This window comes from Hyperoodon ampullatus (genome assembly GCF_949752795.1).
Source record: "Hyperoodon ampullatus genome assembly, chromosome: 2".
Classification (NCBI taxonomy): Eukaryota; Metazoa; Chordata; class Mammalia; order Artiodactyla; family Ziphiidae; genus Hyperoodon; species Hyperoodon ampullatus.
Window position 1 is genome coordinate 26,493,978 of NC_136915.1, and position 23,884 is coordinate 26,517,861.

The window sequence follows — 23,884 nt, forward strand, 5'->3', positions numbered from 1 at the left end:
CTGTGGCTAGATAATATTCCAAGTGTGCATATGCTACATTTGGTTTATTTATTCATCTATTGGTAGACACTTGGGTTGCTTCCACCTTTTGGCTAGTATGAATAATGCTGCATTGAGTATTGGCATACAAGTATCTGTTTGAGTCCCTGCTTTCAGTTCTTCTGGGTATATATCCAGAGGTGGAATTATTGGATCACATGGTAATTTTATGTTTAAGATTTTGAGGAACCACCATACTGTTTTGCACACAAAACAGTGTAATGGCTGTGCCATTTTACATTCCCACCAGCAGTGTACCGGGTTCCAATTTCTCCGCATCTTTACCAACACTTGCATGGCCTGGATTTTTTAAGGATAACTATTCTAATAAGCGTGAAGTTGTATCTCACTGAGGTTTTGATTTGCATTTCCCTAATGATTAGTGATGTTTGGCATCTTTTCATGTGCCTATTGGCCACCTGCATTTAAAAAAATTTTTTTTTGTATATTCTGGATATTAATCCTTATCAGATATATGATATGTATATACTTTCTCCCATTCTGTGATTTGTGTAATTCACTATGTTGATGGTGTCTTTTGGTACCCAAAAGTTTAAAATTTTGATTTTAAGTCCAGTTTATCTAATTTTTCTTTTGGTGTTCTAGGTCATTCTTAACTGTTCAGCCCTCCCTTGCCTCCTCCACTTGCTGAGCAGCTCCAAGGAGTCAATCCGAAAGGAAGCTTGTTGGACCATTTCAAATATCACTGCTGGCAACAGGGCTCAGATACAGGTAGAACAAGCAGGAGGGAAGTTGGTGGGGGGGACAGCAGGTAGAAAGGCCTGGGAACATGAGACATTGTGGGATATTGCCCTCTAGAAGAAAAAATTTATTTCCCTTTTTAAATTGGGGTCAATTGATGCTATCAGTCAAAGATTCTGTGTAACAGAAGCCAGGTTCCTCTGTAGCATCTTACCTATGTGAAAAGAACTTTCAGGAAGGGGAAGATGTCTTAATCTTTTAGCTGATTTGGGGTCTAGATTTGCTTACCCTTCTTGAAGTGACTTTCTTTCTTCCCCCACACCCCACCCTCCACCCCCCATTTCTTCTCAGGCTGTCATAGATGCAAATATCTTCCCTGTGTTGATTGAAATCCTTCAGAAAGCAGAGTTCCGTACAAGGAAAGAGGCAGCCTGGGCCATCACCAATGCCACCTCAGGAGGAACCCCTGAACAAATCAGGTATCACAGTCCTTTCCCATCGTCTTGAGTGATATGTGTACTCTACCTCTTGGCTCACAGTTCACATGTGACCTCTAAACTGCCTTTTGTGGGATAGGTCTGCCCCTGTCCAGTAGGGTTTAACTGGTGAGCTGCTAGAGTGTAGCATGGGAATCTGAAGTATATTCCTATAAACCATGTACCTCTTTTCCCTCCTGGAGAATGGAAACTTATGACAGATATCTCTCTCCTCTGCCTCTTTCTACCCTCAAGAGAATTTAAATCTGTGTAATTCTCAATTATCCATACAAATGAAAGAGAACCATGCTATGGCTCATTCAGAGCAGCTTCTTTGGGAAATCATTTTTGGCAGTGATACTTGGGAGAAGCAAATAGGAAAGCTATTTTGTGCGAGGATACTCTCTGATTTTGGTTTCCATTATCAACTTGAGTAGGAGTGGTGGGAATTGGAGAAGTGCCTTGCCTTCAGCTTGTAGCTTAGGAAGGGGAATATATTCATTATAAATAAAACCTTAGGAGAAAAGGATAGCCACTGAGTGAAGCTTTTGAGGATACAGGGTTGTAAATGGCATTTTGGACAGGAGAAAGCATAAGTAAAGGTACAAAAATCAGAAACCTGGAGACCTTTACTGTTTGACTGGAATGTAATATTCTCGGAAGGGAATAATGAGAGGGGAAGCTAGAAAAGGTTAGGAGCCAGATTGTATTGTTATGACTGTAGAGCTGGGACTACAGAAATTTTAGGCAGGGAAATGATGTGTTCAAAGTAGGTAATACTGCAGCAAGGAGACGTTAGAGACAAAGAGGAGGAATCCATGGCAGCCTTCTACATGGAAATGAACTAAACCAGTAGCACTGGGAGGGTGATGAGATTGAGGTAAAGGATGGGTGGTTATGAAAGCTCAGTCAGAGTGAATTGCTGAGAGCATTGATGTGTGTGAGGGAGACCCAGAGGCCCCATAGCACCTTCCTGGCACCTTCCTTGCCTTGTCTTAATTTAGAACTTACCTGGTCTCTGCCCCTCAGGTACCTGGTCTCCCTGGGCTGCATCAAACCCCTGTGCGACTTGCTGACTGTGATGGATTCAAAGATTGTGCAAGTCGCCCTCAATGGACTGGAGAACATCCTTCGGCTCGGAGAGCAAGAGGGCAAGCGCAGTGGCTCAGGGGTCAATCCCTACTGTGGCCTCATTGAGGAAGCCTATGGTAGGTGCCCTCTCCCCAGCCTCACGTCTGCCTTAAGTAGAGAGAAACTCTGAAATAGTATACATATGTGAGGGTGTGTGTTTTGAGGGGGTCATCATTGAATGCAAGGTTTTATCCCACCAGTTCCATTTCCTCTGAGGAGCAGTAGATGAGTTCTGTTTCTGATAGGCTCTACCTAGTAAGTAGGTTATGGTACAGATGCAAAAATAAAGCTCCAGAATTGATAATAGAATCAGGAGCTGGAAGGCATGTTTTCAGCTGAGTTTCTAGCAGCAAGTTCTTTTCTTTCTTTTGTTTTGTTTTTCCATTACAGTTTATTACAAGATATTAAATATAGTTCCCTGTGCCATACAGGAGGTCCTTGTTGTTTATCTGTTTTGTTAATAGTAGTTTGTATCTGCTAATCCTAAACACCTAATTTATCCCTCCCCACCCTTTCGCCTTTGGTAACCATAAGTTTGTTTTCTATGTCTGTGAGTCTTTTTTTGTTTTATAAATAAGTTCATTTGTATCATTTTTTAGGTTCCACATAAGTGATATCATATGATACTTGTCTTTCTCTGTCTGACTTACTTCGCTTAGTATGATAATGTCTAGGTCCATCCATGTTGCTGCAAATGGCATTATTTTATTCTTACTTATGGCTGAGTAATATTCCATTATATATATGCACCACATCTTTATCCATTCATCTGTTGATGGATACTCCAGTTGCTTCCATGTCTTGGCTGTTGTATATAGTGCTGCTATGAACACTGGGGTGTATGTATCTTTTCGAATTACAGTTTTCTCCAGATATATGCCCAGGAGTAGGATCGCTGGATCATATGGTAGCTGTATTTTTAGTTTTTTAAGAAACCTCCATAGTGGCTGCACCAGTTTACATTCCCACCAACAGTATAGGAGGGCTCCCTTTTCTCCACACCCTCTCCAGCATTTATTATTTGTAGACTTTAAAATTTTTTTGGCTGCACCACATGGCTTGCAGGATCTTAGTTCCCGGACCAGGGATCAAACCCAGGGCCCCGGTAGTGAGAACACTGAGTCCTAACCACTGGACCACCAGGGAATTCCCTTGTAGACTTTTTGATGATGGCCATTTTGACTGGTATAAGGTGATACCTCATTGTAGTTTTGATTTGCATTTCTCTAATAATTAGTGATGTTGAGCATCTTTTCACATGCCTATTGGCCATCTGTATGTCTTCTTTAGAGAAATGTCTATTTAGTTTTCTGCCCTTTTTTTTTAAGATTCTGTACACCTACAACACATACATTTTTTAAAAATATTTATTTATTTATTATTATTTATTTTTGGCTGCGCCGGATCTTAGTTGCGGCATGCGGGATCTTTAGTTGTGGCATGCATGCAGGAACTAGTTCCCCGACCAGGGGTCAAACCCCGGCCCCCTACATTGGGAGCACGGAGTCTTACCCACTGGACCACCAGAGAAGTCCCTAATGCCCATTTTTTTATTGGGTTGTTCGTTTTTTTGTTATTGACCTATACAAGCTGTTTGTATATTTTGGAAATTAAGCCCTCATCGGTCGCATCGGTTGCAAATATTTTCTCCCATTTTGCAGGTTGTCTTTTCGTTTTGTGTATGGTTTCCTTAGCAAGGTCTGTTAGTGCTGGATTGACTCATGACTCATCTCCAAGAGATTCGGAACAGTAATGGTTTGCCCAGGTTAAACGCAGAATCGGGACTAGACTCTCCGGTTTATAACTGACATTTTGGTCTTTTTCCTTTGGGGTTATGTCATTTTAGGTAAAGATCTCGGCTCTCCTCTTTCAGATCAAAGAGAGATCTGATCATATTACTTGTGTTTATAAATGCTAACATAACTCAGGGAAGGAAAAAATAGATTGTTTCATGGACCCATAGAAAAGCACTCAAAGTTTACTCTTCTCCCTCCTTTCTTCTTGCCACCATAGGCTTGGATAAAATTGAGTTTCTCCAGAGCCATGAGAACCAGGAGATCTACCAGAAGGCCTTTGACCTCATTGAGCACTACTTTGGCGTAGAAGATGATGATAGCAGCCTGGCTCCCCAAGTGGATGAAACGCAACAGCAGTTTATCTTCCAGCAGCCTGAGGCCCCCATGGAGGGCTTCCAGCTATAATGTCTGCCTCCGGGGAGGGGAGGGGATGGGAAGCACCACCAACCAGCGGAAAAGCAGCCCTCTGGTGGGCGGGAAACCAGCCCCCCCACCATCAGCCACCACACACCTCTGCTGCCCTGGAAACTGTGCTCTTGACCTGCTCCGCCCCCTTCCCTGGAGGGAGCACCCTCTGGACAGACAGAACCATCTGAGGCTCACATTTGGGTTTTGTGACAAGAAGGGGACGTGTTGGGTTTTTCTTCCTTACACTAGATTTTGGCTGCACATATGTCTTTAACCCAGGAGCCCAGGGGTAGACAAAGGAGGACTGAGGTAATCAATTTTGCACCTTTTTTATTTTTATTTTTTTTCTTTAGTGGTGACTTCCTTCCGTTTTATCTTCCTTCATCCTTCCCAGTCCTCTGCCCTGATCTCTGTAACTCTTATCTTGGGTACTTGAGCAGATGGAATATTCCACACGTCAGGGGTGGGAGGGGAGGGGAGAAATCCAAAACAAAGTGTTCTTGCTCGGACAGAATATTAATCTTGTATGCTTGGATTGCGTTATTTAATTTTTTTTTCTTTTGCACATTTTTCTTGTATTACGATTGCTCTTTCCCAGAGCCATGAGTTCCTGGTTTTAGGAATCCCAGCTGCCAGCATTGTCTGGGACTAGAGACTGAGGGGGAGGTCACCATGAGACAAAGGCCCCTCCCTCCCTTTAACCCCTTGCCCAGACCTCTTTAGTTTGGGAGATACCCTTCACTCTCCTGGGGCACGTACACCAGTGGGAGTGAGGGGAGAGGAACACAGGCCTTCAGACGGGGCTTCCCATGTGTCGCTACTGATCCCATGTTTCCTACCCACCTTCCAATGGTGCGACCCAACTTCATTTGTTTACTTGAAAATTCCCCTCAGAGTAGAGATGAACCTCTGAGGTAGCTGTATTTTCTCCTAAGCACGTGACAGAGGGCTGTGGTCCTTCCTTTCTCCTGAGGAGAAAGTCCTTGCTCTGGTGACCCATAAGTTGCAGAGGAGGTTGGAGTGAGAGTGTCATGTATTGGGATAGCCAGTGGATCCCTGCCTTTGGCCTTTCTTCTTCTTCCTCTTCCGTAGTTGGATCATGTATATTTTACTTCCAAAGGAGAGAATGTCAAAAAGTTCTGTATTTTTTTATATTCTATATATTACGTAGGTCAACCTTAATTGGTCTCAAGAGGAAGAACTGTCTCTGTAATTTCTGTGAGTAGGATACTGTGAGGAAGACCAAAAAGAGATGTGGAAGCTCTTTTGCTCAGGAAGCCTGACCTTGATCCTTCTCTCTGCTTGGGTTCCGGGCCATCACCAGGGACCAACCCTTAGCTCTGGAACCTTTATATAGCAGGGCAGCCTGGTCTGATTGTCCTAGTACCTGAATGGAGGGAGCAAGGATGGCCCCGGGGCCCGGTGAAGTCTACCACTCTAGTCCTTACCACTGAGCGTCCTGCTTACATCAGGAAACCCAGAAAGCAGTCTGCCTCCTCAGATTCAGTCTCAAACGCCCTTGTCCACATAAGTTATCACAGATGGCTGCCGTCTCCTATCTGAGAAATTTAGCAGCCTCAGGACTTTTTTTGAGAGTGATTGATGTCTTCCCTGATTGGGATCCTTGTACATGGTTTGGATTTTACCCTTCCTGTGACAGATATAATCCTAATGCCTTTTCTTTCCCCTTTGAGTAGAGCTACTGCAGTGCCTCAATGGCTTGCCTGTGTGCTTCAATGGATTACATGTGATAGTAAAGCCCAGGTGTTGGGGGTGGGGTGGAGGAAGTTGTTGGCTAAGTGTAGGCCAGTGGTGGAGCTGAAGGCACAATCTCTCTGTCCCTGCTTCCCCACAGAGGTCAGGCAGAGGTGCCCTGCTCCAAACTGTATTTTCCCCTCCCCAGAAACAATCCCATTCTTGCTCCCATTGCTACACAAACCCCCTCTGGCTCAGGTGAAATCCATGCCACTCTGCTTACAGATAAAACATTCAGTTGTTTTTGGCCACTGGTCTTGAATTTGCCCTCTCTTTCCAGTGTTGAGATCCAACTCCAGAGGCATTTTCTGAGAAAGGTGGTTGGGGCTGGTGGCTATCACTGAAAAGTGACACCAGTGCTGTACCGCCTAAGTGAGTCAGATGCTGCTCTGCAGGTTGGCCATGATAACTACCAACCCCACTCTCCCAGGTAGGCAAGGCGCAGGACCCTCTTCACTTGGCCTGCCGACTCCATTACAAAACCATTTTCCTACAGTTCAGAAGAAAGCCACCCCCCACCCCTTGTCCTTGTCCAAAGGGCAGAGCATTTTATTTTAGTAAGATCTACTTTGTACATCTCTAGCAATAATTAAGTCCCTGACATTGGGGCCAAATTCTTATTGTGAGACATACACATCCTGCCTTCCCCAGCTGTTCCTCCCAAATCTACTTCTGCTTCAGATCTGGGCCATGCACCAAAGAGAAGACTCTATTGATCATGGGCTACTGCTCGAAGCCTGTTTTCTACAAGGACTCCAAAGGCTGAAGTCTCCCAGGGCACGAGGACAAATTTCTCTTCAGATAAACATGGCCTCTAGGAGCTTGCCTTTGTTAGTGTCTTCCTCAGACCGTGCTTTCCCATTGTATTCCTCTGACCCACTTTTCAGTCAACAGGTGAAGTTCTTCCAGCCCACAGAGGCAGTAACATCATCTTTTGTGTCTCCTCCTCTCCTTTGGCCATCTTGGGAAGCAAAATATTTCTTTTTAGCCCAGGCTTGACAGCCACTCTTCATGGGCAGTCCCCATCTGGACTCCAGACCCTGGCCTAGGTGAAGTCAGAGCTTTCTGACAGATTTCTGAATGGATGTTACAGGGATGGAGGGGCTCCCCAACCTGCTGTAGGGAGTAGCCTGAGAAGACTTGTGTTTGGAATCTTAATACTTCGGCACATACCTATGTCCATTTTAAGATTTCTGGCGGGTTGGAGATACTTAGATGTGGATTAAGGGGACAAGGAGCCTTTTTCTTAGCTAAAGTGTTCAAATACTGTTTTGAACAGTGCCAGCTATTCTTTATTGCCAGCCCTTCTGGGCATCCCACCCCCATGTCATCTTCTCTAGTATTAACAGGCTCTCTGGTCTTAGAAGCCTGCCTTCAGTTCTGAGCTATCCCCGCTGACTGACTGGCCATGGTATTGACTGCAACCTTCTGTTAGAACCACATAGGTTCCACCCTCACCTGGCCAGCCTAGTTACTTGAGGCAGTGGGTACAAAAGACCCAAGTAACAGGTGTTGATGACTTCAGCTTTCAGGGACCCTTTGTGTTCCTCCTTACCTAGAACCTTTAGATCTACTCCTGTTTTCTTTTCCCTGGAAGCCTCTTTCCAAGAGCCCTATTTAGAGCTGAACTGCACAGATTATAGCTGCTACCACACTTAAGGAAGAGCAAAAGAAGGCTCTCAGGCACTGACCTTCATTTTCTCTTAAGCCAAACCAGTTTAATATGAAAACTCTGGCAGAATGAACTAGATTTCAATTTTCTCATGTCTGCCTGCCCTCCCCCTACACTGTACAATTATCCATTTCCAGCAAAATAGAAGGGAAGGAGATGAACGCCTAGCAATACTTCCCTCCTCCTCCCACATGCCCTTCTTTGAAGGCCTCAGCTTATTTGTTCAGGCCATGTCTCTTCTCCCCAAGACTCACTCAGCTTGGTATCCATCATCTTGAATATTCCTCAGTAGATTCATCTGTGGTCTTGGCTTCTGGATTCTCAATTGAAGGCAAGGAGCCAGATTCTCCAGGTCCTCGCAGGCACTACAGGGACCCATAGGGAGAAGAGGCTGGCTGGGGACCTCAGGATTGTGTGTGCCTGTCTGCCTCCCTGGCAGGCTGGGGAAGGGTGCAAGGCTCAGTGCACTGAACCATAGGAAAGCCTCACAACCAGTAGCAACATCTTCCAGGTAGGACTATCCTAGAAATAAGTGCACGTGAGACTGAGAAATTGCTCAGAGTAGGTTTTTTCCATAGCCGTTTTAGGATTGCACATTTTAGACCAATCTTGTCCAGTGTTTTTTCTGTCTTAACTTTTGTATTTTTTTTGTTAAGCCAACAAGCTGAGAATTTGGCCCTGCAGGGATCCATGTGGTAGGCAATAGCTGCTCTTTGGCCAAGGCCTTCATAAAGGATTCAGTCATCCCATTGGCTGTTCCCTAGACCCACCCCCAGATGAAGACCATGGTAAGGGAAGAATTTTGAGGTCAGTACAAACCAAGTAAGTCTGTTAATTAAAGCTGTTTTCCTCTGAGAGGGCATTTTGTATCAGGCCTGGGCTACATGCAGAATCAAACCTGGCTGTGAGAAGAGGCACCATTAAATGTGGGGCCCAGAACATCCCAGGAGAAAGGTTTGTGTAGTGTGTCATAAAGGTCTTCAGTGCATTTGGGCGCACCTCACTACTACTGGGCCAGCCTGGCTGCTGATGTCCACATTAGCACATTGCTGAACCCCTCCGCTAAACTCTAGCCCCGCTCCCCTATGTAGGTCAGATGTTCGGCCTCTGGGTTTGGGAAGAGAAAACTCTGCCATAGCGACAATCCTCAGGCCCTGGAGTTGGGTATTGGCTCTTTTAGCCAGATTTGTGGGAATTGCCTTTGATTGAACCACTAAAGAAGCAAAGGGGGTATGAGGTCCCAGTTACCCAAGACAGACCAGATGTCCCTCAAAAACAGCTTGGGTTCCCAGCTATAGACCCTAGGAAGGTGAATCAAACCTTTTCCCTCACTAATTTTTCTTTCCAAATTTATTTGCTTTTAAGAACTATAAACTCTGGCTATTGTTTTCCATGTTCTCAGGGCCCCTGGGTAGACAGACAAAGCTTGATGATTTCAGAGCAGATACAGGCCAAGAAACCATGGCATTGAGTGTGCTGAGTCCAGACAAATGATATTTATATACACATCCAAATTTGAAGAGAAAATGTATTTCTTTAGGTTTCAAACACTGTAATAGATATAAAGCAAAAATAAAAACCTGTTGCAAAGTTCTAAATCGTGTTCTTTGGAGTGATCCGAGACTGGATTTTTTGGAAGTCAATGAAGTGAGGGTGCTTACACTTTTGACCTAACAGTGGAATTAAGAATTGTTACAGGGCTTCCCTGGTGGCGCAGTGGTTGAGAGTCCGCCTGCCGATGCGGGGGACATGGGTTCGTGCCCCGGTCCGGGAGGATACCACGTGCCGCGGAGCGGCTGGGCCCGTGAGCCATGGCCGCTGGGCCTGCGCGTCCGGAGCCTGTGCTCCGCAATGGGGAGAGGCCACAGCAGTGAGAGGCCCGCGTACCGCAAAAAAAAAAAAAGAATTGTTACAGCCTGCTTCTGCTATAAAGAATTTTTGAAATCAGCTTTATTGAAATATAATTGACGTACAGTAAATGGCACATATTTAAAATGAACAACTTGTTAAGTGTTGACATATTTTCATCCATGAAACCATTACCACAGTCAAGAGAGTGAACATGTCCATCACCTCTAGAAGTTTCCACATGCCCCTTGGGAATCCCTCCTTTCTGCCTAACCCCAGCAACCACTGATGGAAGCTCTGTCTCTCACTGTGGTTTAATTTGCATTTTCTAGAGTTTCTGTAAGATTTTCACATTTCATCACCACTCCACAGCCCTTTGAGCCCAAAGTAGTTCAAAAACTCCTCACTTTGGTTTAGATCAGTTCCTAAAGCGGCGATTACAGACTAGCAGCCAAAAAGTTGATACAACCCAAAAGGAGGGTTTTGGCTGGCTGACAAGAGTACGTTTTAAGTTTTAATTCGTTCCCAACGTTAAAAGATGTGTCTATATTTTAAAAATATCTGGCACTTCTGGGCCTGAGTTTCTGCATGAAAACAATCTGCAAGAGCTCTGTTACCGGTCTCCATCACCACCATTCCCAACCACCACTCCCAGAGGGCTCCCTAACTGACTCTGGCAGGCGCTAATATTGTGGCCATTTACTCTTACAACAAAGAAGAAAGTAACTTTTTAACCCATGTCTCTATCAAATTTTCTTATTCCTTGCCTGTCTGTTCTTCTCATTACCAGCTGGCCCCTGGAGACCACTGTTGACCCTTCCTGGTGCACCACTCCACCTCTCACCCCATGTGTACCTTGTTATATTATGTTCTTTATCTCTGCCTAGAACACCCTCTTCCTATGGAAATCCATCAAGGCCTGATTCATATGTTACCTCCTCTAGAGATTTCCCACATGCTTTTCTGGAAATAATGAGGGCCTTGGTTTTGAGAAACCTGAATTCCAATGCTTTCTGAGCTTGAGTTCCACCTTTATACTGTTATACCAATATTGCCTCTCAGTGTTACCTGATAGACACTGCCTAAGGGGTGAGAAGAAGCACTGCACTGAAGTCTCTTCAACTAGGGGAAATATTTAACATCTTAAGAGCCCTAAAACGATGCCCAATTTGCACAACAATTTAAAACATTCTCTGCCTTCTCAGCCCCCAGACTGTTGCTAGGCTTTAGGACTAGAGTATTTAGCCAACAGTTCTTGAATGTTCAGTGAGTTGTAAGTAAATAATTTCAACACCTCATCGCTAATGCTGTAATAGAACTCTGTCTAGACCCAGGGAGCTAGGACAGACTGCAGAGTACTGAAAAGGTTCTGAAGTGAACTTTGAGCTCAGTGGGCCTCAAAAGATTTTGTTTCACCAAGAAGGGAATTTTGGAAGGTAGAAAAGCACCTGCAAAAATCTGGGAAATCCTGGACATAGTAAAAGTAGAGATGTAACAAAAAAGGCAGAGGGATTGGGCAGGATTGGCTGGAAACAGAAGCCAAACAAACCATTTAGGCATTAAACTCCAGGCACATGGGTTGCTGGGTTTTATTCCATTATCTATAGACAAATAGATAAAGAATTGTGATCTTACATTTGGAGAAAAGCTTGGCTTTTTTTCCCCTTTAGCCCCAGTGCAATTGGGACTTTGTAGAGGGTGGGCCAGTCAGAAAAGGCTCAGGAATCTGCTAAGGCCAAAGTCCCCCTTGCAGGGGGCCCCCTCAGCACCCTCCAAAGAGGGGCTCAAGCTGGTAATGAAGATGGAAAAATAAATTACTTTCCCAAGTTATTTTGATTCATCCTCAAGGAAAGCCTACGGTGGTGGTGGTTTCTTCTGAGTAAGAGACAGGGTAGTCCAGTAGTTAAGATGGGTGCCAGACTTCCTACCTTTGAATCTGCTCTAATCAGTCGATAGCGATGTGACCTTGGACAAGTTACCTAACCTTTGTCTTACAGTCCACAGCTGTAAATTGGGAATAACAAATAGTACAGTATTTACGAGGAACCGGGAAAGCTACTGTTCAAAAAACTACTATTAAAACCTTCTATTTGCATACGGAAATTGAAGCCCTGGGAGGGAAAAGAATACCATCACGTAGCAAATTAGTGATGAAGTTGAGACTGGAATACAGGTCTGATGCCCAGCCCAGTGTATTCTCTCCCTCGTCCTCAGGGTTCCTAGATAGTCATAGATGTTCACAGCAGGAGGGAAGGGGTGGTGGAGGCGTACCGGAAAAAGCAGCCAGGCGCAAGTCTCTGGGAGCTGAATCATAGCTCCTTCGAGACAGAAACGAGGCTGACGTGAGTATTTGTGCAGAATGACTGGCTCCTTTCGGACCTCCTGGCTCTGCGGCTCCGAGGACTAAAAACCCTATTGCATCTTGGGAGTTGGGGTCAGCCCCGGTGCATGGAGGGAAGCGTAGTCCTTTCCCTCCCCTGCCTTCCCAACTCACCCGCCTCGGAGGCCGCCTTCGCTTCATCTTTCCCAGCAAGCCCCGCGCGAGCGCCGGCTTTTGATTGGCTGCGGCGCTAGCAGGAGGCTCTGCCGGCAGCAGTTATCCAGGGTTTCCGGTACGAGGGCAGAGCGGGCGAAGCCGTCAGGGCGTCGGCGGTGAGGTGAGTACTGCGTCGGCTAGGGGTACGAAGCGAGCAGAGGGTCTGTGGTCCCAGACGCTTCTGGCCGGTGCGAGGAATCGCGCGGATTCCGTGCTAGGGCTCGGGCCGGCGGGGGCAGGGCTGAGGCCTGTGCGCATGCGCGCGCGCCGCGCGCGCGGCTGGAGGGCGCGCGAGGCGTGGGTGGCTGCGCGCGGGTGGGGGGGGAGCGGCACGTGGGGCATGGGGGGCGGGGAGGGACCGGCAATCCAGCGTCCCGCCACGTCAGTCCCGGGCCCTGAACCTATCCCGCGCGCGGCCTGTGGTGAGGGGGCCGTGTTGTGCCGGGAAGGGCTTCAGGAAAAAGGAGGCCTCTCCTCCCTCGCTCCTGGGCACACCAGGCGCCCGTGACGGACCAGAAACTGGGAGAACCGCTGGCTCCCTCCAGGGAAGACCGGCCGGTTTGTTTCAAGAAGCTTTGCGCGCCCGGTGTTGGAATTTCTGATCCAGGCTGCGAAGAATTTTAAAGTCTGGAAAATAGCAAGTGTGTTTGTTTCTATAGGATCTGCTCCTAACCTAACATTGCAAACCACAATGAAGAACCAAGACAAAAAGAATGGGGCTGCCAAGCAATCAGGCAACACTTCCAACCCAAAAAACACCCCGGGGCAACCGGAAGCTGGACCCGAGGGAGCCCAGGGGCGGCCCAGCCAGTCGGCTCCTGCGACAGAAGCTGAAGGCTCCACCATCCAGGCTCCAGGGAAGGCTGAGGGTGTGTGCCAGCTCTGCTTTTCCAGCGGTCAGGGGGAGGAGTTTGTGGTGCGCCGGTCCAGCTTCTGGAGTTAGAGGCCAAGGCCACTGTTTACCCAGCAAGGAGGAAATGTAGAATGAGAGGAGGACAGCGCTGAGTCTACAGTCCCCACCGGCTGCTGGGGAGTTGATAGAGGCTCCCACTCTAAGCACAGGGACAGAACTCTCTTGAGAGAAGGCTCTGACAGGAACACGTCAGGTTGGCAGTCAAATGAGACACCCAACCAGCAAATCCAGGTTACAAACACGTCGTTCACCAGTGGGTAACTGCTGTTTATATTTGAGGCATTTCTGGGACTTTTTTTTTCCCCCATCAGAGAAGGAAAGATTTATTACTTGCAGCAAGTAAGGAGAACACTTGCTTTCCCAAAGCAGTGTCTCCTCTGGAACTTTTTTTTTTTTTGGCGGCGCCAGTGGTTTGCGGGATCCTAGTTCCCCAACCAGGAACTCATGCCTCCTGCAGTGGAAGCATGGAGTCCTAACCACTGGACCGCCAGAGAATTCCCTGAAACTTTTTTTTTTTTTTGCGGTACGCGGGCCTCTCACTGTTGTGGCCTCTCCCGTTGCGGAGCACAGGCTCCGGACGCAAAGGCTCAGCGGCCATGGCTCGCGGGCCCAGCCGCTCTGCGGCATGTGGGATCTTCCCGGACCGGGGCACGAACCCGTGTCCCCTGCATCGGCAGGCGGACTCTCAACCACTGTGCCACCAGGGAAGACCCCTGAAACTTTTTTTTTTTTTTTTTTTTTTTTTTTTTTGTGGTATGCAGGCCTCTCACTGTTGTGGCCTCTCCCGTTGTGGAGCACAGGCTCCAGACGCGCAGGCTCAGTGGCCATGGCTCATGGGCCTAGCCGCTCCGCGGCATGTGGGATCTTCCTGGAACGGGACACGAACCCATGTTCCTTGCATCGGCAGGCGGACTCTCAACCGCTGCGCCACCAGGGAAGCCCTGAAACTTTTTTAATGGCAAGATGTGACATTGGCGGGGAGGAGAAGGGGATGGACTGGACGTAGAGTTCCTGCTACATGATGCCACCCCTGTGTGTTGGGTGGTCTACTTACTTGATTTCTTTTATACTCACAACAAGCGTGGTTGGGCATTAGTGAGAAATAGTTACATCGTTTTACAGGGAAATAAACTGAGGCTTAGAGAAGTTAGGCAACCCAAACCAGTACGTTTGGGCCTGAAAACTCCCAACCAGTGGCATAACCATCTTATTTCTCTCTCTTCCCCTCATCCTCTCCTGCTGAAGGAGCACAAGCCAAAACTGCTCAGTCTGGGGCCCTCCAGGATGTCTCTGAGGAGCTGAGCCGCCAGTTGGAAGACATCCTCAGTACGTACTGTGTTGACAACAATCAGGGGGGCCCAGGCGAGGATGGGGCACAGGGTGAGCCTGCTGAACCCGAAGATGCAGAGAAGTCCCGGACCTACGCCTCGAGGAATGGGGAGCCCGAGCCAGAGACCCCAGTAGTCAATGGTGAGAAAGAGACTTCCAAGGGGGAGCCGGGCACAGACGAGAGCCGGGCAAGTGACGAGGTCGTAGACCGAGACCACCGAAGGCCACAGGAGAAGAAGAAAGCCAAGGGTCTGGGTGAGCAGAGGGCAGCTACTTGTGAGGCTGGTGAGGGGAGGGAGTTTGGACCTGACATCCTGGGCTAGCCTGCTCTGCCAGGATTCAGAGGAAACCCTACTTCCAGAACTGTCAAACTACGTCGTTTAATCAAAGCTGGGACAGTGGTGCCATAGATAAAGGTGTACAGGTTGTTCACTGCACAAGGGCTTCTGGCCTTGGGAGCAGGCAGGAACCGAAGTTCAACCTGCTGTCTTTGAGAGATGGAAAGCAGGAGTCCTGAGTAGGCAGTCCTGTGCCGGCCAGCACCATTTCTAATTTGCTGTGTGACCTTGGGCAAGACCTTTCTCCTCTCTGGTCCTTAGTTTTCACTCCTCTGCACAGTAAGAGAACTGGACTAGACCAGGGTTGAAAATTCAGATAAGCCAAGCTAGCCAGAGGGCCCCATGAGACCAAGAGAATGCCTCCTTTATCCAAAAGCTTGACTGCCACCTGGTCCCAGTGAGTTGATAGCATGTAAAAAATGTAGCTGGCTTTTTTTTTTTTTTTTAAGCCAGAAATCTAGAGTTACTATGTGAAATCTCTAGATTTTAATAATTAGCAACTAATACGATAGGAGCCAGACAGAACCTATCTGTGGGTTGGATTTGGCCTGTGTGCCCAGGATTTGCATTCTCTGCATTGATCTCTCAGAGCCTCCCGGGGTTGATACTTCAGGAGCCTGGCACAGTGCTATGTACGGTGGCCCTCTCTTTGACTCAGGCACAGGCATGGGGGAGTCACTTGGGTGGGGATGGAGGGTTAGTGTGTGTCAGAGAATCAGAGGTGGTATTACACTGACGTCTTAGTCGCTACTCCCCCACCCCCTACCTGTTGTCCTAATTTAAAGGGTTTTTTTTAGTTATTTTAATCTTAGGATCAAATATTGAAAGGTATATTTATTAATTGGGGAGGATAGTCATTTTAAAGTGCACTCTTGGCTGCCTCTGTTGACTGGAGTGCAGTGTTCTTAAGGAGACCTGTTCCTTTTGCATCCTTCCTCTTTCAGAAGGGCCTTCCTTGCATTGAAACAGCACTGACTTAGCAGGTGGGACACCTTTCTTTCACCTGTAGGTAGAGTAGGCAGTTTTCTTTCTCCCACTTGTGCTCACCACGGGGATTTGACAGAGACTCAGTCATTCATTTAATTAGTATTTATTGAGCATGTCCTCTGTGATGGGTGCTGGAGAATAGGGGAGGGCTACCTCAAGGCAGAAAGAGTGGGCCCAGACCTGAAGGGGGGCCCCCAGAGAAGGGGGTACATGCCTTTGCTTCCTGTGCTTTGCAGGAAAGGAGATCACGTTACTGATGCAGACGTTGAACACGCTGAGTACCCCAGAGGAGAAGCTCGCGGCTCTGTGCAAGAAGTATGCTGAGCTGGTCAGTTCTCCCCCTTCTCCTCGTACCCTCCCTGCCCTGGGAGGTCAGCACATTTTTAATTGCTCTGAGTCGCATTGTATTTCTCATGTACAGTGCTGAATAGGCTCATGGGAGGGGACCTGAGCTGGGAGAGGACAGGGTCCAGGGAAGAGGTGAGGGTCTGTGAAGCCAGGGAGCCAGAAGGATTATCTGTCGATAATGAAAAGGCCACCTTGACTCTAGGGATCATGTTGAGGAGAGAAATGGTGAACCAGGGTCTGTTGCTGAGTATAAGGAAGGGGGTAGCAGGTGGGCTCATCTGAGGGCATGGGTGTCCCGAGAGTTGGGGGAATGTCATGGTCTGAGAGTCTTGCAAGCTTTGAATCTGCAGTCAAAGCTCAGAGAGAAACTGGCATCTGCTGGCTGTGCACCTCTGCTTGTCCTTAGCGTCCATTTCTGTATCCTTGAGCTGGGGCCCTTGGGGTTATTGGGGGCAGTGTGTGAAGCACCCTCATGGTGTCCGGCCTGAGCTGTGGTGGCTAGAGTCGGGTCAGCTCAGGAGACCCTGGGTCCCCACGGGGCTCTTACCTGCCGTCCCCATCCCCATCCCCAGCTGGAGGAGCACCGGAACTCCCAGAAACAGATGAAGCTCCTGCAGAAGAAGCAGAGCCAGCTGGTGCAGGAGAAGGACCACCTGCGTGGCGAGCACAGCAAGGCTGTCCTGGCCCGCAGCAAGCTCGAGAGCCTGTGCCGAGAGCTGCAGCGCCACAACCGCTCCCTCAAGGTGGGCCAGCCGCTTTCCCTGACCTCACTTGTCTTTGGTGGCTTTCCCCCTAAAAGCAGCACAGGCTTTCGGCATAGAAAGAGATTTCCCCAATGATGCCGTACTTTAGAGAGCTACTTGTAACCACTTGACAGGCACTTGTATTAGATGAGATAAAGGCTAAGGTGCTGAAGGAACCTGGATGCAGGGCTTCAGGTTTCTCCATCCCATAGCAGTCCCAGGTGAGCAGCTGGAGGGTGGAGGGCCATCAGTCAGGAGTGCCGGGGCCTTTCTCCAACCTCTGCTTCTCCTAGGGTGGGGTCAGTCTGGTTAAGGCCTGGTCATTACTGTGATCTCCAGATAGCTTTTGTATACATATCCTTTATATTTCTTTAAAAATTTGCATCAGTAAATATAAGATATTTTGCAACTTGTTTTGCTCAATTGTATTTTATTTTTTAAAACATTATACATTTAATATAAATGTGATGTAAGAGATACAAAGGTGACAAAAGTCTAACAAATCAAAGGTAATTGTTGCCCACCCTCCTTGACCCCGATCCCGGTCCTAGCAGAAACTAATGGGAAGTAAACCTACTTATATGTAAGTCTAAGTGCAGCCTTCTGACTTTCTTGTCTACATATAAAAGCTTACATAAAGTTGTTTTAATGAAATTATTATACATGTATTGTTTCATAGCTTATTCTATTTTCTCACTTTACACAATGCTTTATCTTTCCCTATCAGTTTATATAAGCCTATCTCATTCTTTTTAACAGCGTCATTGTATGGATATACTGCATCTGATCAGTACCCTAGTTAATGTGTTTTGTGTTGTTTCCAATTTTTCACTGTTACATGTATAGAGCTACAGTGAAAATTCTTATTATATATATCCCTGGCTAATTACATGGAATTTATCCATAGTATAAATCTCAGAAGTGAAATGTCTGGGTCGAAGAATATGCAAATTTTAATAGATTTTGCCAGATCGCCTTCCCACCAACAGTGTCTGAGTGCCTAATTCTGCACAACCCTGCCAACCCTGGGAATTACTGAATTTTAACTACTTGGTCGGGGAGGGGGTGTGGGTCAGAGATAGAAGCACATTAAACTGAGACAAATAGGTCTTCCAAATCCTATTTTGAGGCCTGGAAGAGTAGGCCTCAGGAAATCCAGATTTCTTTAGAAAGGCACTTACGTGTATGCCTGCATTTTTCTAGGGAGTCTCTGGCTCGATGTCACCTGATACACAGAGGGGTCCATTAGGAGCCCCCATTGCATGACATCTTGGATCCTGGCTACTCCTCACTTGGAGAGCAGGGAGGGCTACTGGGAGAGAACATCCCTGAACTGGTGGGGGAGCCCTGTGAGTCTGGCCAGGGGACAGTGGATGATGGAGCTGGGGCTGACTTCTCTGCCCAGGAAGAAGGCGTGCAGCGGGCCCGGGAGGAGGAGGAGAAACGCAAGGAGGTGACCTCGCACTTCCAGGTGACACTGAATGACATCCAGCTGCAGATGGAACAGCACAATGAGCGCAATTCCAAGCTGCGCCAGGAGAATGTGGAGCTGGCTGAGAGGCTCAAGAAGCTGATTGAGCAGTACGAGCTACGGGAGGAGGTGAGGGGTCGCCAGGGGACTGTGGGTTCTGGGTGGATGCCAGTGCCAGGCAGCGCTTTCTAGGCTTCATCCCTTCACCCATTCTCCCTCCTTTCCTCGGGAGGGGAGTGATGTTGTACATCCTTATGTAGATGAGGGCTCAGGTGTTGAGAAGAGACTCGCCTGTGGCCACACAATCGTGGGTCCACAGCGCCTCATCCTAAACGGTAGGGCCAGGTGTCTTTTGAAATTAGAACTGTCCACGTTTTAGACTAGAGTTATGTTCATGGACTGGGCATTACGTAGCACCCCCAGCAGGGCCTTGTGGCAGCACCCCCAAATCAGACACGTTAATGCTTATGCGGTTAAACTTCTGAGTATTCTCGCCTAGGTTTATAATTAACCTTACAGTGCTTATTAGCCTTACAAGTTTATCTGCTTGCTTAGGGCAATTTCAGTTTTCAGAGTATTTTAGAATTTGAGGAGCTGGAACTGTGTTCAGTGATCGACTCTAGGGGCTGTGTCCTCTGATTACTTGCTGCTCTGCTGCCCCTGCCACTTGAGAGGGCAGGATATCACTCCCTTGGCTGGTGTTGGTTGCTGCCCCAGGCACTCAGATCCCTCTCTTGGGTCCCCACACGCCAGTCACTTGGTGTTCTGGGCTTCTGTTTCTTTGTTGTGAACAGGGAGATTGGCAGCTACCTTACAGGGCTGGACCAGGCCCCTTCCTAGACCCTGGGGTGTGGTGGTGGGTGTGATGGGCAAGACCCTGCCCTCTTGGGCTCACAGTCCAGTGTAGTGATCATGTGTGCAGGGCCTGGAGGGCCCTTCCCTGACCCACCTCTTTTCCTGTGCTTCATCCTCTGGGATGAAGGCTGGTTTGAGAGGAGTTGGTTTGGTTCTTGTCCCCCAGCACTGAGAGACATGGAGCCTTCCTGAGCCACCAGAGTGAGGCACCTACTTCAAGAAGCTGAGGCCCCTCTTCCTCTTCCCTCTCCTTTCCCCCTGGTTCTCCCTGTGGGAGTGGAGGTGCACCCCGTCCCCAGTCAGATTAAGGCACTCCCATCCTGCCCCAACCGTAGATCACAGGTGACTGACATTCATCGTGTCTCAAACCAGACGTGTCTCAAAGCCACCTTCTCTTCCCCCATCCAAAAAATACATCCCATTCTCCACCTCCTGTTTTCAGTTTCCTTGACCTTTGAAGTAGCACTCACGTTCATCACCTTCTCTCCGTCACTGTTTTCTCACCTGGTCCCAGTTCCCAGGGCTCCTCCAGCAGTCAGGAAAGCCATTCCTTGGGATCCACACATCTGATCTTCACCTACAGATACAGCAGATCTCTACCAACTGAGCTAAGCTGTTATGTTGGTCGAGAAGTCATGTTTGCCCTTTCTTCTCATTTACAAGGGAGTTGGGCTCCAGAAGTAAGGGTTCTCAGTCCAGTGGAGTATGTAACCTTTCTTAAGGCTAGAGATTTGAGTGTATTTATTACTTGGCTTCCTGGGAGCTGATCTCATCCTTAAACCCCTGTGCTCACTCTAGAGTGACTCAATGGGAAAGACACAAGGTGAGGTTGGGCAGTAGACCTTCCAGGGACTTGGGGCCCACATCCTATGGGACACGCGGGAGTCCAGCATGTCAGACTGAGGTAGCAGGCTGGCAGTGCCCTGGTCTCTGCACATGGGGCATCCCTGCAGCCACTGGGCCTCCCTGAGAAAGGGAGCTCCTGACAGATGGACCCCTCCCATGATGCTTTCCTGCAGCACATTGACAAAGTCTTCAAACACAAGGACCTACAGCAGCAGCTGGTGGACGCCAAGCTCCAGCAGGCCCAGGAGATGCTGAAGGAGGCAGAGGAGAGGCACCAGCGGGAGAAGGATTTTGTGAGGCTCAGGCCCCAGGGGTGGGGGTCTGGGAGGAGGCAGGTTGGGTTCTGGCTCAGCTTATAGTCAAGTTTGTACGGGAGAGGTTGCTGTCTGGTCAGACTAGGGCACTGCTTCCTCAGACACCAGTCTGAGAGCAGGAAGCCTTGATGGGTTATGGTCCGTGTGGCGAAGAAAATCCAGACGTAGCCTCTGGGGGCTTCTGATGGGATCTGGGGTCCTGTCTCGGAAATAGCTCCTCAAAGAGGCTGTGGAGTCCCAGAGGATGTGCGAGCTGATGAAGCAGCAGGAGACCCACCTGAAACAGCAGGTGAGACTGTGTAGCCTCCCCCTGTGCCTTCGTGGTCCCCACGCTGAGCCCCATCCTGTGGTGAGGGAAATAGAACCCTCATTCTAGGACCACCTTGACTCCTGTGTGGCCTTCCTAAGACTTTGTTCTCCCCGGACCCTCCCAGCACCTGTGTGGTGGTGACCAGGTGGCTAGGTGAGCTCGAAGTACTCTGCTCCTAGTCAGAATTGTTGTGCTGCTTTTGAGGAGGTGGGGACGGAATGGGTGATTTCAATTACATTAGTTAGACTTCTTCATTCTGGAAGAAAAGTTTGAAAACAAACGTAAAAGAAAATACAAGTCACCCCCAGATGCTACTTTTTAGGCTTAACATTTTAAATAATATCCTTCCAAATATATGGTTTTTGTTTTGTTTGAAAGAAAACTGGTATCTCAAGAGAGTTGTTGGGTCAAAGGGCCATGGGTGAGTCTGAGTGGGTTGACCAGAAGTGCCCTCCAGAGAAACCCAGTCTTACTTGTGGGCTTCTTTCTCACCCAGCTTGCCCTATACACGGAGAAGTTTGAAGAGTTCCAGAACACTCTTTCCAAAAGCAGTGAGGTGTTCACCACATTCAAACAGGAGATGGAAAAGGTAACAGTGGTCCAGGCTGAGTGTGGCTGCAGGGGCATAAGCAGCTTCATTCAGAGTTGAACACTGGGCCTGCCTTCAGGAAACCCCCTCCCTGGAGTGCTTCACAGGGAGCTGTTTACAGGAATAGTGTGATTGAGACCATAAGTAGGGTCTGAGTGGGCTGTATTTAACTGGAGACACCCTGGGGTGGCACAGAATGCACTGACTGCGCCCAGTAATACCTTGCCACCTTGGGATCGTTCCCCACTTTGGAGACACAGATGCACAGACAGCCTGGCCGCCTGACCATTTCCTTTTATGTGTCACATAACCCAGATGACTAAGAAGATCAAGAAGCTGGAAAAAGAAACCACCATGTACCGGTCCCGGTGGGAGAGCAGCAACAAGGCCTTGCTTGAGATGGCCGAGGAGGTGGGCTGAGTGTGACCTGCATCTGACCTGGGGGTGTGCGGCTGTTGAGTACTGGGCCCTTTCCTGTACATTGTACCGAGAAGTGATGCAGCTGCCATGAGGTAGAGCTGGGATTCACGTACATGTCCATCCAAGTCCAAAGGCACTGTCGGCTGTCTCCCCAAGGGAGGTGGTGAGCTTAGTGATAGGTCTGTAGGGGAAGCAAAGAGAACAGATGGAAGAAAAGAGGAAAGGAGCAGAAAAAACAAGGGGTGCCAGTGATGCGCATAGCTTGCATGCAGATGCAGAACCGCCCAGATAATTTGATTTTGTGGCTTGAGATGTAGGAGGAGAAAATAACTAATTGACGGAGAGGCTGCTGTGTGCCAGACCCTGCTGAGTGTTTAGATGTGCCAGTTCATTGAGCTCTCTTTAGATCTGTGAGGGTGACATTAGTAGTCCAGTTTGACAGATAAGGCAGTAGGCTCAAAAACCAAGTACTTTGCTAAGGCCATCTGGTGGATAAACAGAGGAATCCGTTGTCTCCAAGCCACGCCCCTTCTCTACACCACACTGCCCCCAACCGACAGCCAAGTCTCAGCATAAACCAGGGCTGTTTACTTGAAAGCGGCCAACTTTTTTACTCTGGTCGGTGCCCAGCGTTGTTAAAGTGTGAATGTTTTCTACCAAGTGACAGTGTTGGGTGGGGCGTTGATGACATGGAACTGAAGGCCCTATGTCTCTCCCTAGAAAACACTCCGGGACAAAGAGCTGGAGGGCCTGCAGGTGAAAATACAGCGGCTGGAGAAGCTGTGTCGGGCACTGCAGTCAGAGCGCAATGACCTGAACAAGAGGGTGCAGGACCTAAGTGCTGGAGGCCAGGCTCCCCTCACTGACAGCGGCCCTGAGCGAAGGCCAGAGGCTGCCAATACCTCCAAGGAACAGGGTGGCGAGGGGCCCAGGGTCCAAGCACCTAGCTCCCCAAGGGTCACAGAAGCTCCTTGCTGCCCTGGAGCACCGAGCGTGGAAGCATCAGGCCAAACTGGGCCCCAGGAACCCGCCTCCATCACTGCCTAGGGAGCTGGGAAGGGAGCGAGCAGCCCAGCCAGGCCTGGCCCATGTGAGGCTCCCGCCGCTGAGGCCCAGGGTGCTGTGACCTGGCTGCCATCTGACTCTTTGCAGTTTTGGATTTTGTGGGTCAGTTTTAAGTACATATGGCATATGTGCAAGGCCTCATACATTTATATCTGTAAGTGTAAAACGGGCTTGCATCGGAGGTGGGGGTGTGTACAGATGAAGTCAGTGGCTCTTCTGTGAGCTGAAGAGTCTTAAAGCGGAGTTGTCTGTGGCTGCCGTCACAGTAAGCTGGCAGGAGAAGTGATGTGAGCGTTTCCCTGCCCAATTTGAGGCTCAGCCCCTCCCTCCCTGCTACCTTCAGGGCTCATGACAGGTGACACACCCAGGCCATGACTGTGTTCTCCTGTTAGCAGGACTTGGGCAGCTCTGGCTCTCCTAGCTCTCCTGGAAGCTCCTTTGCTTCTCTTAACCCGGAAAAGGGGTCGCCAGGCAGAGCATTGACAAGGCACTCAGAGCCAGCCATCAGACTGCTTCCCTACCTAGGACAAGGGACCTGGAGCATGTTCTGTGCGGGATGATGTGCTGGTAGGGAGCCCCTCAGCTTACCCTGCGCTCCGGTAGTGCCAGGACCAGGCCAATGATGCTTCGCAGTAGCCTTATCATTCACAGGTGCCTCTCTAGCCTGCACAAATGATTGACAAGAGATCACCAAAAGGATTCTTTCTGAAGGTTTTTGGGTTTTGTTCTGTTTGCTTTGTTTTTGTTCGGTTTTGCACATGACCGTGTTTGTTTTGAGGATCTTCTGAGGAAGAAGGGGTGCTATGTTGGTGGTGCCTGGGTTCCTGGCCTCCAGTGCCCCACCCCCTCACCACCCCACCTGGCACCTCTGCCATGTTGGTGCTCAGGTTTCCTGCTTGATGAAGTCAGATTGTTTGTTTATAGTGAGAGAAAGGAAAGGGCTTCTGATGGCTTTGTCACAAGCTTACAATCCTGGGAGGCCACTGCTGATGC

At 48.7% G+C, this 23,884-nt stretch overlaps 2 protein-coding genes across 3 annotated transcripts in view; both read left to right on the top strand.

Annotated features, from left to right (window-relative positions):
- The window catches only part of KPNA6 (karyopherin subunit alpha 6), a gene marked incomplete at both ends in the record, with an annotated part of 41,493 nt that extends 36,944 nt beyond the window's left edge, over window positions 1-4,549 (top strand). The window contains 4 exon segments of the mRNA XM_079698144.1: window positions 646-771; window positions 1,093-1,220; window positions 2,247-2,425; window positions 4,362-4,549. Coding sequence (XP_079554270.1) covers window positions 646-771; window positions 1,093-1,220; window positions 2,247-2,425; window positions 4,362-4,549 — 621 coding nt within the window.
- Window positions 4,550-13,054: 8,505 nt separating this feature from the next.
- Window positions 13,055-22,873, top strand: TXLNA (taxilin alpha; the record flags this gene model as incomplete). Of its 2 annotated transcripts, none has more annotated exons than XM_079697278.1 (10): window positions 13,055-13,234; window positions 14,500-14,860; window positions 16,167-16,258; window positions 16,851-17,021; window positions 18,427-18,621; window positions 20,367-20,486; window positions 20,722-20,796; window positions 21,314-21,406; window positions 21,722-21,817; window positions 22,547-22,873. In XM_079697278.1, the coding sequence occupies 10 exons, from the start codon at window positions 13,055-13,057 to the stop codon at window positions 22,871-22,873; spliced, it is 1,710 nt and encodes a 569-aa protein (XP_079553404.1). The 2 variants fall into 2 exon arrangements, with proteins under 2 accessions (XP_079553404.1, XP_079553405.1); XM_079697279.1 differs by having other exon boundaries at window positions 13,055-13,232; window positions 14,522-14,860.
- Window positions 22,874-23,884: the final 1,011 nt, after the last annotated feature.